Genomic DNA, 15717 nt, shown 5'->3' with positions numbered 1-15717 from the left:
ACTCCTCTTTTATAAGATATATAAAAATTTGTCAAAAAATTTAGTAACTTTTTTTTTATTCATAAAATATTGTTAAAAATAGTTCATAAATCAATTCTTTTTGGACCTTTATTAACTTTTTCTTTCAAAGTATATATTGGATATAGCATTAGCTAATGGTTTGAGGATGTTAAAATTAAAATAAAAAAAGAGGGAGATAGAATAATAAGCTTGTAAAATTGGCAGAGATGAAACTTGGAAACGGTAAAAGGCATTTAGTTTACAGTTATAAACAGGATTTTACTAATGTGTGTCCTTCATTAATTTTCATTGTTAAAATTTAAAAAAAAAAAATAATAACAACTTTTTTAATTTTTGAAAAAATATTTTCAAAAATAAAAAGCTTAATTAACCGGAACCTTATAAACAACACCGTGTTAAATGTTTGGGATCAAATCCTAGACAAGTTTAGGGGATTGGAGACTTGACTGAAATGATAGTTCAACTAAAAAAAATACTATTATAATAATATTTTGCATGAATTTAATTTGTTTTGATAGTTGACTAGATTTGGATGTGGATGTTTCAGAAAACCAAAGCAAATGTCGGACAAACAAAGGACTCTAAAATTAAACAATAAAAGTACTCCCCCTGGTACTAGCACTTTCAAACAAACAAACCAACAAAAAAAAGGTTCTCCTACCATTCCAAATTCCCAATGGTCCGTAATTAATTAATTAATTCTTACTCTACTTTAATGAGTGGCGAGAGCCATGGGAGGAGAGAAAGAGAGAGACAGAATTCTCTAACCTCTCACTCTTTAGGCTTTATATGTCAGTGAGTATAGGGGGTGAGCGTAAAACCCAAGAGTAAGTTTGGTGTTACAAATTTTTTTTTTTTTATAATTTTGCCACAATTTTGTTATTTGACAGTTCTTTAGTGGTGAAATCATGGATTTATGTGGATCTATTATTTTATTTCCACAACATTGTCCCAAAACAAAATTATGACAAAATTATGAAAAAATTTGTGGTACTAAACTTACTCAAAACCCAAAACAATAGGTCAGGCAAAGAATCACTTTTAGGCTTTATATTTTAGTTCAATTTGTCAATTTTTTTTTATTATTGAATAAGAGAGCAATTATTATGAATACATCCATCATAGTAATTTGAATTGGCATACATTAACAAATCTGTTTTTAGAAAAATTTTATTATAAATTAAAAAAACTGTCAAAATTTTTTCAATTCCTGATAAAATTTGCTCAAAAAATGATATGCTGTTGTGTGCCCTTAAAACATGCATGAGTATAATCCTAATAATTTTAGGGTTTTTGAAAAGTCATATAAAAGTATAAGTAAATTGTATCTGTAATTGTGATATAACAGAGAGAGATGTCAGTGAATTCTGAAACGAAAAAAAAAAATCAGTAGTATCTTTGTATGAATAGGTAGTATCTATATATGGTTATATACGATGTCACTTTCTTGGACGTGGGAATGTCTGAGGCTAATGCCGACACACCTTAAGACAATACAACATAAAAGATTGGTAATGCCATGCAGGCATGCACAGTAGTATAAAAGTTACAAACAGAAACACCCAAATATATATTAATTACTACTTCCTCTCCCTAGCTAAGCTAGTTCTGAGCCTCTCAAAATCTCAGAGACTCACACACAATGTGACCATACACTATACTATAATATTGGGACCATTGGGAGAGAGCGACACAGAGCAGAGACGAAGTAGCTAGATTGATTAATATAAAAAAAGTATTGGGTAGCTAGCTCTAGCTAGGAATTAGATGGTGAAAGTGACCATTAATTAACTGCATCTGCATGCAATATCGTCTCCCCCTCTCTCTAGTCTTTGTCTTTTCGAGAGTGACTTCTCGATATTCTGACGCGCCCTTCTTCTCCTTTCTCTATGTCTCCATCTTATACGTATGCTGTGTTGTTGCTTTTGTTCTTTGGCCTTTGCTTTAACACCTGGAGGTGTTGCTCAGTGGTCACCACTGTTATCACTCATCATTGTGTGTAATCTCTTTTCCTCCAATTCTATTTCCATAGAAATTAGAATGTCATATAAACTTTAATAGAACTTGTTTCTAGTTGTTGCAGAATCAGTACCTTTTAAGCCAAATTCTCTTTTAGGTGTGACCAATGTGGTGTCTTCCCTTATCCTATGCTAGAGACTGGTGCATGATCACTATCATGTATATACATATATAAAATTTGTGTAATTTTTTAAAGACTCAAGCAAATTATGCATGTATTCTCGATTCCCTACCCTCAAATCAAAAAGATGGCGACTTGTTTTGTAGTTGTTAAGCACAAAGAATTTTTACTTTTTTGCTTGTTTCTTAATGGAATTAGGCATCTTTTGACCACTTAAATGCAACTTAGCTTAAAGCTGTCCTATCATGGTTGCACACTCTATTATATGGTTGGGGGTCCAAATTAAACAAGTCTTTGATTAAAACGTGGAACAAAACTTCATGCTTACGCTAAGTTGAGGTTAATGGTTTGGATTCATATACGACTTTGATTAGATGGATAGTTAACTATACGAAGATAATTTATTTGACAATTTCAAAAATTGACATTCATGGACTAGTACTTAGCAGCCAGAGCACTCAGAAGAAAAATGTACAGCATATCTAAAAATAACAATGATGTAAATGTCCACGAATCACAATTACAAAAGGTCAACATCTAATTTTCATTTGCTGTTGATGAATTTACGTGATGGGTATGCACCATCAAAGGCAAGTAATTAATTAAAAAAAAAAACTCCGGCAATATATCATAGCTGATTAGGTAGTAAAAATTCTCATATCGCTTCACATGATATTTGATAGGAGTTGGGTGGTACACATGGTACTGGAGACCTCCTTTTTTATTTAGCAAAAAAAAAAAAAAAAAATCCATAATATAATAATGGTATCTTCCCTCCTCTCATGTAAAAGTGAGTCTTACTAACTATATTTATGATTGAATTCATTATTATTTGAAAGGAAGAAATACATTATTATTGTACTATTGAAATATTATATAATTATCTATCAAAAGGACAATTTTGTTTTTGTTTGTGATTTCTTTCTTTTCAACATCTTTGAACTCCAAATTGACTTTTCATTGGTGATGAGACTTTGATGACTTCAAAATTAGTGTTATGTGAGATCCATTTGTCTACATTGAAAAAGAATTGATATTTTGGTCTAATGATAAATAATAATAATTATGAAGTATACACTATCAATTAAAATTTTATCATATTTAAAATAAAAAATAAATAAAAAAAGTTAGAACTACATGGGCAGGTTAGAAGAAAATTGTTTGACACTAATTTTTCTTAACATTATTGACTTATTGTCTTTGAGAAACCACTTTTATTTTTAATTTTCTTTTAAGAAGACTTTGAGAAACCACTTGATTGAGAATAAATCTAAAGTGGCACTATAATTTGTCTGGACGACTTATTAGGTATTAAATTCCTCAACAAAGTACAGTGATCAAATATATAAGAACCCAACTTTTATTTTTCCTTCTGAAAAAGAATATATGGTTTTTGACTTTTTCTGTCTTTGATGCTAACGAGGCATTTGGTTTTGACTTCATATAATTTACCTCAGTACTATGATCAATATTGATGCAACGTACATAGATTAGTCTCTAGAAGAAAGAAGAAGCATTGAGAAGAAAAAAGTAAATTAAATTTAAAGCAGCATCGATTCGTCAATGCTTAACTTTAGCAACGTTTCTATCTATGTTAGAAAGAGTATGAAACGAGCCAATTAAGCTGTAATTGCTTTGCCGTGTCAACCTCGTAGCTTGGAATTATGATCAGACAAATGGAAATTTCTCATTAATTAAAACGTCTCCTTCGTTAGGTTTTCTTGCGTATAGTGATGGGTCCATCTCATATATTTTCTTCTTTACTCCTATTAATAATTAAGTTTTCCCTCACAACCAATAATAATAGAATAAATAAAGTTGTTTGGTTGTTGAGAATAACACTTAACACAAAAAATACCATAAAGCATGTACAAGTATTTCACGACACTTTACCTTAATTAATCCATGCTAGTTGTTGTGATTACTGATTAGGCTCAGACTTTCGTTTGCCCCGACCCCAAAAAGCAAAAATATACATATATAAAAGGGTTAGGAATTATATCTTATTTTAAATTACGTCCCATATTTGCCAATAAAAGTTCAAATTTATGCAACTATTTTTATTTTAAGTTTCGTTATATATTCTGAACAGTAACATACCAAGAAAAAATGGAAAGAGATGAAATTGTTGATAAAACTTTCGGTTTAACCTAGGTAAACAGTTTCTATTTTCTTGCATAGAAGACCGATTTTCACTTTCTCATTTTAAGTGGAACTTTCTTTCTCCAAAACGTGCTTTCTCTCTTTATCTTATTTGTTTAATGGTAGTCAAATTGATTTATAAATAAGTTTTATGTGAAACGTAAAATTTTATCTAACATTTATCATGTTTTTCTATCCCATTACTACTTAAAATAGCAAAAAAAGAAAGGGAAAATTTTCAAATTAAACTGATCTCATAAATTTAAAATTGATAACTAAGAGCATTCACATCCAAATATGCAAAATGCATATGGATGATACAATAGCAACAAATCACTAAAAACACACTGACTTCCGGTTATACATTTCTATTCAATTTTTTACACATTGCTATATATTGTATCATCTAAATACAGATGATCACTATAGCAATATTTATAAATTAAAAAGGCATATTTTATCGAACAGGGTACAAAAGAAAGAAAAAAAAAAAGATTGTTGAGAATAAATAATAAAGAAAAAGTAGTTAAATAGAGTGATAAGAGACTAAATAATGAAATATATGATGTATTGTTGAAATGGTGATGTTAAATAAATAAAGTAGTTTTTTTTATAATGTGATAGAATGCATTTTTCATATATAATAATAGTATGCGAATGCTCAAATCTAAATTATGCTTGAGGCCTTCTTATATAAAGCGGTATTTGTTTTACACAATATATTTTATACCCACTGTATTCTTATAACTTGAAAACATGACTTGAAATTAAGTTTTTAATTAAATCACATAAAAATTCAATTTGTAAAACAATTTCTTGCCTTTTATGTAATTTAAAGAAGAAAATGGTACGTTGGGTACAGTGATTTAGGTGCAGATTTTGGTTTTTTCAATGCATTGCGGTAGAGTGATGTAACGGGACCAGGTAGTTGGCCTGTATGCCTACTTTAACAAAACTACCAACTCAACTACTAACTAACTCTCTGCAAGTAACATTCAACGTTTCCATATCCTCGGATTATTAATTACTGTCTCATTAAATACATAATAATGGCAAAAATATACTATGACACAATCGTTTATTGTTGTTCTGAATTTTGTAGCCACATAATAAATATTTGATCGTGGACTTGTACTATTCCTCCACGCATTAAAGGAGATCTATGAGCTAAGCAGGGCAACCAAAAATGGATCTTAATTAATTCTCGACAGTGAAATCAACTTGTATAGTAGTACATGTTTTAAGTAAGGTCTTCTGCCAAAAATGGTTTGTAATTAAAATATGAGAAATATTATCAAATATTCTAAAGACATTAGTTTAAGAAGTATTTTTGTAAAAAAAAATTATGGAAAAAGAGTAAAAGTAATTAATTGTTTTGATCACTTTTTATATTTTCAATAAAAATTATGTCAAAATTTTTCTAAAATAATTTATTAACAATTGCCCTTGAAGACACCCGTTAATACTTAATAGGACCCTTTAAATAAATAGGAAACTAAATTGGCATAGATTACAATATTTTGGTTGGACATTAAGACTCTCTTTTCTGATTTTTAGTAATGGATTATTATGATTCAAATCCAAGAGTAATGGGGCTACTTTTTCTCTTTAAATCCTTTCCTTCTCCTCCCTTCCTTTGCTTAAGCCAGGAGTCATGGGGTTTGCTTTGTCTACATTGTTATGATCTTATCCCCCTTCACACTATTTAGTGGATCTCCTCCAATAATTTACTATATATAAAATAATATAACGTAATCGACACATTATTATAGCAAGAGTAATGTTACATATAATACAAGTTTCATTACATTGAGTGTACAAATTGATGTGTCATTGATCATAAAGAGACAATTTAAATTTTGAGTTATAAGGTGGTTGAAACCTACCAATTGCATTTATTATCACATTAGTTTGTAAACTTTTTATAATAAAACTTGTAATATTTTTAGCATTTTCCTTAAAGTAATATTGCTCAAATCTCTACAATTAGGTGCATTTGAGTTAATTTAATTGATTAAATCTTTAGTCCTTGGATAAGAAGTCAATATTCAAATTCTTTCAACACAAAACTTATTTTAAAGTTTTGACATGACAAAAATAAAAATCTCTACTATCAACATAAAAAAAAGGCGCATATCGCTGCATTGAATATGTATAGATGGAGTAAATCAATTTAGAAAATAAAAAGTCTAACCCTTATACAGTAAGTTCTAAATATAAATAAATTTTTAAAGATATTTTCTCAAACCTTCATAAATACTACGATTAGATCCTTTTGTACACTTAATATAAATGTTGATGTGTAATGCAAGCATACAATATGAGTCTTAATTTTTTCCTGTGAAACATTAGATATCTATGTTGCTGTAATGATTAAGGTAGAGATAATTTTGTAACAAGGTGTTTATATATTAAGATTTTACTAATGTATGCTTTTAGAGCATATCTTAATAAATCATTTCAAGAAAATTTTTATATAAAAAAAAAAGAGTCAAACTTATTATGTCTTGTTATTATCGGGTTATGCTACCGAGTGCTCTTAGAGTATTGGTTAACAATTTATTTTAAAAAAAATTTGATATCACTTTTATAAAAAATAAAAAAAATTATCAAAACACTAATTATTTTTTTTATAAAAATTTTCTTTAAATAAATTATTAACCAATACCTTCTTAAAAATATTCGTCAGCATTTGCCCTAAAAGAAAGAAAAAATGAAAGATAAAGTAGAAGTAATACAGTACATTCATTGCAACCCATGTGAATTGGGAATATATAATATGATAATAATAAGAAGATAGAAGGTACAGTATATCGGAACCAAGATTAGACAAGTGTTGCAAAGTACATGTTTGGTGTGAAATTGGCACAAAATACATGGATACTCATTCTCATATTGATATTACTATATGCTTAAAGTAAAGTAAAAAGTGTTCCTGTCTTCCTGCCATAGCCTGATAGCTTCGGCCATAAGATCAGCAACTAGTAGTATAGGGAGTAGTAGTATTGATGATGAGAATTTCGTACTTTAATAAATTAAATAATAAATAAACAACTTCATCTTCTCAAAAAACAAAATAATAATAATAAATAAACAACTTCATGGATTCTGAATTGAACAGCTAAAATAATAAAGTTCAAAAGAGGAAGCTAGCTAGCACGCCATTACTTTTATCAAACAACTCGCCGACGCCCATCCTATCCCATCAACCTTCCTAAAGTCACCGACGTCTGTTCATTTTTTTTTTTTTTTAATTATTGTTAAATTTTTTAAATCTATTTTTTTTTTCGCTGTAAAATAAACCCAATTGATAGAGTAATATTTTAGTAATTTGCTATCCGTTCAAATTATTCCTTAATTTTCCCCTTTTTTTTTATATCACTCACCCTCACCCACCCTTTCAAATACAGAATCTTTATTAAACAAACAGATTTGATAGGATTGACCGATTGAGATGATCTAGCATTGATTCTCCAAACAAAAGAGAGAGACAGAGAGAATCTAGTAATGTTTGATAACTCTGCGTGAACTTAGATTTTGAGTTAATCATGTATGTATAGTTCAGATTTTAAAACCGGTGGACTTGACTTATGTAAAGAAGTTTGTAGAATACTAATCTAAATTGATTAGATGAATTCCACCAAAAAAATTTACCTCTATAATAACTTGTGGACAAAAATTATGTTTTGAATTAAATTGCATTGACCATTACAGAGTTAAATTGATGGTAATTAGGGAGAATAACAGGTTTTGTGTTATATTCATCAATGCAATCATATATATATATATATATATATATTGAAATCCTAACCTCGTGATTAACTATTTATTCGCTTTTGTTATTAAATTATTATAATCTATTAGTCTTATTACGTATGTTTTGCATGTGCAATGAGTTTTTTTTTTTTTTTTTTGAATTTTTATTTTGGATAAGTTTGTTTTGAAACATGAATTGGTAGGAGAGTGTTCTATTTTGTAGGCATTTTAAGTGGAGTTAGAGATATATCTTTACCAGATTGTCCTCAAGTTTTTTTCTAGTTAAACTTAAGGTTTATGAGTATTTCGAAACTACATAAAAGTTTAGTTCAAAGAGAAAAATTCTCTTATAGATAATATAGATTATGGCAAAAAAGAAAGTTACTAACGCTAAAACAATATTTTTTTTTCAAAATTATTATGATTGGAGCAACATTTATTTAATTTTACTTTAAACTATTATTGCCACTATTTTTATACACCAATTACAATGCGATACTAAAAAAAAAAAAAAATTGTTAGACTCATAGTTTGAGATGATAAGTTGTTAATAATAGATAGTAAAATGATAATATAAGAATAAGTAAGAATTATACTAATTAAAGTGTGGATAAAAATGTTATTACTCGCAAGAAAAAAAAAAAAAAAATAGAGAGACAGGTGTGCAAAGGGAGGGTGACAAATAAGCAAAGTCCTGAAGTAAAGTAAAAGAAGGAAAGAGGCGTCGCTGGAAGGACCCTTCACTTCTTTTAGAGAGAGAGAAATTGTGAGAATTGAGAATTCCCTTTATTTCTCAAATCGAAGAGAGAGAGAGAGAGAGAGAGAGAGAGAAAATATTTAGATCTTTTTTTCTTTTTGGCTCGCTCTTTCAGAGCTGAGCTCACACACAACACAAATTTTCTCTTTTTTCTTTGGGAATTCACCCCAAAATTCTGTTTGTTTCTTGGGAAAATAAAAAAGAAAGAAAGTTCCTGACTCTCCGGGAACGGAGTTGAAAAGCTTCAGTTTTCGCTCCGTTTCCGAGAGAGATAAAGACTCTCTCTCCATCCAGCTCTCCAATTCTTGGTAGACGGTGCGTTTTGTAATTTAATGTGAGAGAGATCTAATTGCTATTGTCGGCATTGTTCTGATTTTTTTGCTTGCGTTTCTAAATTTGTACCAACTGTTACTTTCATTAACATTAACATTATTAATGTTAATTTTGTTTCAACGCTATCACTCTGTTGCATTTGTTTCAAGTGCTATTATTATTATTTTTATTCTAAATATAAATAATATTAGTAAGTATCGCTGAGTTTTTGTATGCTAAATTTGATGACTTTTCCTTTTTATTTTTTATTTTTTTATTTTTTATAATGTCTTAGAAGATTCTTAAGATAAAATTTAAGGCTTTGGTTCTCAATCTTCCGGAAATTGTTGAATCAGGAAGTAATAATCTATCAAAGGTGGTGAATTTAATATCTTATTGTTTTTTTTTTTTTTTTTGTTGGGGTGGGGGGGAGAGGGGTGAAGGGGGGAATTTCGTTTCTATGGATCTATTGGATTTACAGGATGTTTTGGTGAAAAAGTTATAGGATTTGTTTGGTTAGCGTGAAAGTTTGAGGAAAAATTCTGACTTTCTTGTGAAATGTTTGAGTTTCCCGGAAAATAATTGTTGTTTCACGGGAAAGGGGCAATTTTTGATGAGTTAAGATACAGGGAAAGTGGCACGTCACAAGAAAGTTGGTTCATTCTCATCCACAAGCAAAACCCATATGTTGATTTTTTGTTGTTTAGGTTTGTATTACTGCCAATTAGCTCTTCTAGCACAAATGGCACCTTCTCCTCCCACAAGTTTGGATGGAGGTTTGAGTTTGTGGATACAAAACCCACCTAGTGAATTTTTAGCTTACCAATGAAAAAGAAGAAAGCTTGTCAACGATTGTTATTTCTTCTATTTAAGTAGGAAGTTTGTTGGTCTTCTTTAAATAAAAAAAGAAAAAAGAAGTCAAATATATGTTGCGCTTGTGAGTTGTGACATACAATATATTATGGTGTCTTACATTTGGAATTTGGATACTTAGTTGCTGTTTTTTTTTTCTGTGTTCTTGACAGTGTGGAGCTGGGTTTATGTCCGTGAGCTTGCTGTGGATTTGTCTTAATCCTCTGAAGATTAGGGTTGAGACTCTAGTGGTCTGAAATGTCAGGTAAGCTTATATGCCCTGTGATTTTCAGTTTTTCACTTTCTAAATTTGATGTTTGATTAATTGGGAATGTTAATACAAAGTAAATAACTAAAGATGATTGAATCTTTACAATAGTGGTGGGATCAGTAGTTATGCACTGTGATGTTTTCACTACTAATCTGTATTTGTCCTGTTGAAGGCCTAGAAGGTTCGGGGGCTCATGATGATATTCGAGAAAGAAAATCAGATTTTGAAAATTCTGAGGATGAGAGACGAAGATCAAAAATTGGAAACCTCAAGAAGAAGGCAATTAGTGCTTCAAATAAGTTCACTCATTCTCTTAAAAAAAGAGGGAAAAAGAAAATTGATCATCGGGTTCCACCAGTTTCAATAGAAGACGTACGGGATGCAAAGGAGGAGAGTGCTGTATGTGAATTGCGTCAAAAACTACTTGACAGGGATCTTTTGCCACCTAGGCATGATGATTATCATACTTTGTTGAGGTAAGTTGTATCTTTCAATGTATAGTTTGTCTCACCTTTTATAGGGCCAAGCAATACGTGCATTCTGAATTGTAATCCTCCTCCTTTTTATTTATTTTTTGTGTGAGCAGATTTTTGAAAGCTAGAGACTTTAACATTGAAAAAACAATCCTGATGTGGGAAGAAATGCTTATTTGGAGAAAGGAGTATGGAACGGACACCATTTTGGAGGTAATCATATTAACTTATAGTTAGTCCACAGAATTCTTTAGTGCAGTTGAAAAAAAAAAGGAACCTTCTTTTTCATTTTCTCAATATAAGCATAATATAAGGATATTGCAAACTTCTAACTATATCTGTCATTGATAAAATAAAAATTGGTGGCAAAAGAAAAAGGAAAATCATAACTTGGGAGAATAGTACAGTTGCATCTGGGTTCTACTAGTCCTCTAATAATCAGAATGCATTCTATGTCAGAACTTATTCTATCTACATTTTCTGTGATTCTGATCCTTTTTGGATCTAATCAATGTGAAGGATTTTGAATTTGAGGAGCTGGAAGAAGTCTTGCAGTATTACCCCCAAGGCTACCATGGAGTTGATAGAGAAGGCAGGCCAGTTTACATTGAGAGGCTTGGGAAAGCTCATCCGAGTAGGCTTATGCGTATCACTACAATTGATCGATACTTGAAGTACCATGTCCAAGAGTTTGAAAGAGCACTGCAGGAGAAATTTCCTGCTTGTTCCATTGCAGCAAAGAGACGTATCTGTACTACAACAACGATATTGGATGTGCAAGGCTTGGTATGTAGACTTCTACTTTTGGAAAGCCTTTGGCAAATTGAAATTGGTCTGTCACAGAAAAAAAATTCAGTACAATCTTGCTAAGTTTTTAGGAATGGAAGTTTAGATTTGCTTCTTGTTTTGCATGTACCTTTAAGAGTTCAATCAGACCAGGCTTTCAGTTTTTATGCTTTATATCAGTATAATGATCAAGGTGTCTAGATCTCACTGTTAATAGACTGGGACAAGAACAAAAGACTCGTTATGTTTAGTGATAGGAACTTTTTCTGCTAACTGCTGGTTGTTTGTGTAACCTGCAAGTGCTTATCTGCTGGATTTTAACTGTCAATTGATAATATGTTGAAAACAGGGCATTAAGAATTTCACCAGGACTGCTGCAAGTCTCTTGGCTGCAATGTCAAAAATAGACAACAGTTATTACCCTGAGGTACTGATGTTTTCCAAATGATATTTTTATTTTCCTATATTGTGTTGGTAAATAATTGTTCTCACAAATCTACAGACATTACATCGAATGTACATTGTCAATGCTGGTCCTGGCTTCAAAAAGATGCTTTGGCCTGCTGCACAGAAGTTTCTTGACGCAAAGACTATTGGAAAGATACAGGTAAAGGATATGGTTAGGCGGGCTATAATTTCTCAGAGTAATATTCCTGCAGCCTCTTCTGACTGTATTTATTTTAAAAAATTGCAGGTTTTGGATCCCAAATCATTGTCTAAACTACTGGAAGTCATAGATTCGAGGTAATTTGTCATCTGTTTGTTCTGTCTTGTTTGAATGTCCATCTGTAACACCTGTTAATTAATTGCTTAGACACGTTTCCTTTCAGTCAGTTGCCAGATTTCTTGGGTGGTGAATGTACATGTTCCATTGAAGGAGGGTGCCTCAGATCTAATAAAGGTCCATGGAATAATCCTGACATAATGAAGGTAAGCTTCTTGTAAGAGTGATTTTCCTTTATGTTGCCGATTTATCTTTTTTGGCCAGATGCATGTGAATTCATAGTACCTTAAGCATGAAATCTTTTTGAGGATTGAACTTTCTATTGAACTGAGTATCTGAAGATTAACATTGGTCTCCCCATGTTTAGCTTGTACATAGCGTGGATGCAACATTTGTGCGGCAAATTACCAGAGTTTCTATTGACCAGCAGAAATCTGACACTTATGATAAATTACGGCCCATGAAGGCAAGTCCTAATTTGATTGGCACAACTATGTTGATGCATTATTTGTATATCTTGTTCCTAAGTACCACGTTCCTTTTTTCTTCTAAATTCAGGGAAGATGTAGCAACACATCAACAGCAGAATCAGGGTCTGATATTGACGATCCTTGTTCCCCAGTTAGACGAAAGAGCTCTGCATTTCCTCATTTGGCCCCAGTTCATGAGGAAGTAAGTTCTAATACCTGTGGCCCACATTGCTTGCAACAATTATTATTTGTATGCATGTAATTTATGTGTGTAATCTACAATTGGTATGCAGGTAAAGGCATTAGATACAAATGCCTACTACAGTTGTGATGACAAGTTTTCTTTGGTTGAGCAAGTCGTGAGAAGTGATCAAGAAGAGGGATATTTTGGGGATCAATCACATAACATTGATGAAATGGATAATACTCCTCCTGTGGGAACATCAAATTTGGAAGGTACTTGTTAATGTAATTCATAATGGTACCTGTTCATATAATATACGATGACAATCATTTATTTCTCAATTTTTCTAGCATGTATTAGATCAACATATTGTTTGTGCCTTTTTTTCATCAAAATAAAAAGAATTTTTTTTTTGTTTGTGGCTCATAGGGTATTGCATGAACATTGTAAAAAAATTGATTATGAGGCATGGCATTTTCTAGTATATGTTATTATTATATAGTTGTGTTTCATTATTACGCTATTATTGGAATTTATCTCTTAATTGACATCTTGTGTCAGGTACTCCAGTTGGTGGTTGGTTCAACACTGTTAAGGAAAAAGTTGAGAATAGTGATTTTCAATGTGTTGCAAGAGCACTGATATCTTTCTTCTTCAGAATAGTTGCATTTTTACGTGTTCTACGATTTGAATTTTGGAGAAGGCAGAATAATGTTCACCCATCTAATTTGACAGAGCACAGCATGAATAGTCATCCACCAGCTGTTGAAGCTGCAAATGAAGAAGACCGTGTCCTTCCATGCCTAGAACGTCTTCAGAGACTAGAAAAAGCATTTGAGGAACTTAGTTGCAAACCTGCTGGAATTCCTTTGGAAAAGGAGCAAATTCTTGTAGAATCTTTGGACAGGATCAAGTCTGTTGAGGCTGACCTTGAACAAACAAAACGAGTATGATTTGTTCTATTTGATTTATTCATGTGAAAATGAAATTTTGATTGTATTGATGGTGATATATTTTGCTATCATTTGGCTACAGGTACTACATTCTACAGTGGTGAAGCAACTAGAGATTGCTGATTTGCTAGAGAAATTAAAAGAGTCTGACTGTCATGTAAGTATAAAGCTGCATTTTTTTCCCCTGTATTAAATTCATATTCCCACCGTCAAAAAAAAAAAATCTATTCCCTTCTTGCAACATCATTATCCTGTCCTATAGGAATTGTGAGGCTTGAATCCATTGGGAGCCCTGGTGATTATCATAGTTAACTACCAATCACAGAGAGTGGATAAATACTAAGAGAGGCCTTCTTTCTGTTAACTTTTCCTTTAGATAAGAAATACATTTTTCTAACACACTTTATCAAACTTCTAGATTCTCAAAAGGCTGGATTTTGGATTAATGTACTTGGATTAATTTCTGGTGGTGACTTGGAAATATTTACCAGATATTTCATTTGATATAACAAAAAGGGTGGACTGCTAGCAAAAACTCATATTCATTTTTCTCCACTTCCCATTATCTTCTATGACAGAATTCTGCTAATATGGAATATACCATGACCTTTTCTTAAATTACGTGTAACTGCCATGGTGCACCTGAGTATAAAGCATTTTTGTTCTTGAAATTAAAATGTTAAATGCATATATTTGATTAGTTAGTTTCTCAAATAGTGATTAATTTATATTGTTGTATGCATTCAACTAGTTGTCCTCTTGTTAGGAGGAAATTTGTTTTTGCTATCATTGTGTTTCAAAATTAATAATCATATTTAAAGTTCCTTTGTTGAAACTGGTGATCCTTAATGCAGCAAAGAAGATTCTTCTGTTGAATACTTGACGATAGGAGGGGTAGAATGGGAGCTACTGGGAAGAGAGAGGAGGATGATGCAACGAGCATGCCATTCCAGGGGCATTTCTTGGTTGTGGGACATACTGGGAAGGCAATTCTTGTTTTTCTCCCCTTTTCTTTCCTATATTGAGTACTGTAGACAAAAATTTACGGTTGAGCTGCATGGGTTTGCCTCCCCCCTCAGCTTTTGCAAAATTGTAGAGAAAAAAAAAAAAAAAAGTTAATGAAATGGTTTACCATACGGCATATTTTTGTAACCATTCTTTCCACTCCACTGAATATACGAAATGCTCAACTGGACTTCATATGAACCTCCTTTGAAGCCATCCAAAAGGAGCTTCTTAAAAATAACAAGGTTATATTCTTCAATCTTCCATTGATAAATAGATACAGTTCCTTATTTGCCCTGAGATAGGATGAGCTACATATGGGCTTATTCAATATTTCATTTCTCTGTTTGCTGCATTTGTTAGATACGACAAACATAAACTTTTTCACAACTTTTTGATGTATGTTGTGATTGGTTTAACATCACTTTTACTGAACTACTTTATGATTCTTTTTCTCTATTATTCTCTTCTTCTTCCTACAACCTACAAGTATGTATTTGTTTACTCTAAATTTTTCCCATTAAATTGAATAGGTTTTGTGTATTTTTTGTCTTTTGTTTAACCTAATTTGCTTAAGTTTTATCCAATTTATATGATTATGGTTTGAGAATCAATCATTAAATATGCTTAGACATGATTTTTTAAATTATTTTGTGTTTTATGACGTGGGTTCCAATTGTGATATGTTGCTTTCATCCTCTCAATTTTGATTTAGAGAACAATCTTCTTTTTAGCTTATTATTAAGCATGTCTTGATATAAATTTGATGATAAATTGTTCATAAAAAAGTTGATTTTTTTTTTCCTGATTGAAATAGCTTTGGCTAACTAACACTTTGACCTATAAAAGAAGGCAGGCTATCCATTTAGTT

The 15717-nt window shown here is 31.3% G+C and overlaps 1 protein-coding gene across 4 annotated transcripts; it reads left to right on the top strand.

Annotated features, from left to right (window-relative positions):
* Positions 1 to 8789: 8789 nt before the first annotated feature.
* LOC126694095 (phosphatidylinositol/phosphatidylcholine transfer protein SFH13) lies at positions 8790 to 15305 on the top strand. Of its 4 annotated transcripts, none has more exons than XM_050390147.1 (15): positions 8790 to 9131; positions 10154 to 10245; positions 10424 to 10727; positions 10838 to 10937; positions 11244 to 11510; positions 11860 to 11937; positions 12013 to 12117; positions 12205 to 12254; positions 12341 to 12440; positions 12602 to 12700; positions 12793 to 12906; positions 12998 to 13160; positions 13459 to 13835; positions 13924 to 13998; positions 14696 to 15305. In XM_050390147.1, the coding sequence occupies exons 2-15, from the start codon at positions 10239 to 10241 to the stop codon at positions 14714 to 14716; spliced, it is 1860 nt and encodes a 619-aa protein (XP_050246104.1). In that variant the 5' UTR covers positions 8790 to 9131; positions 10154 to 10238; the 3' UTR covers positions 14717 to 15305. The 4 variants fall into 4 exon arrangements, with proteins under 4 accessions (XP_050246104.1, XP_050246105.1, XP_050246102.1 ...); XM_050390148.1 differs by having other exon boundaries at positions 8791 to 9131; positions 13624 to 13835; XM_050390145.1 differs by having other exon boundaries at positions 8792 to 9131; positions 13450 to 13835.
* Positions 15306 to 15717: the final 412 nt, after the last annotated feature.

This window comes from Quercus robur, chromosome 8, assembly GCF_932294415.1.
Source record: "Quercus robur chromosome 8, dhQueRobu3.1, whole genome shotgun sequence".
NCBI lineage: Eukaryota > Viridiplantae > Streptophyta > Magnoliopsida > Fagales > Fagaceae > Quercus > Quercus robur.
The sequence above is the reverse complement of the archived record's forward strand: the minus strand, read 5'-3'. Positions and strand labels throughout refer to the sequence as shown.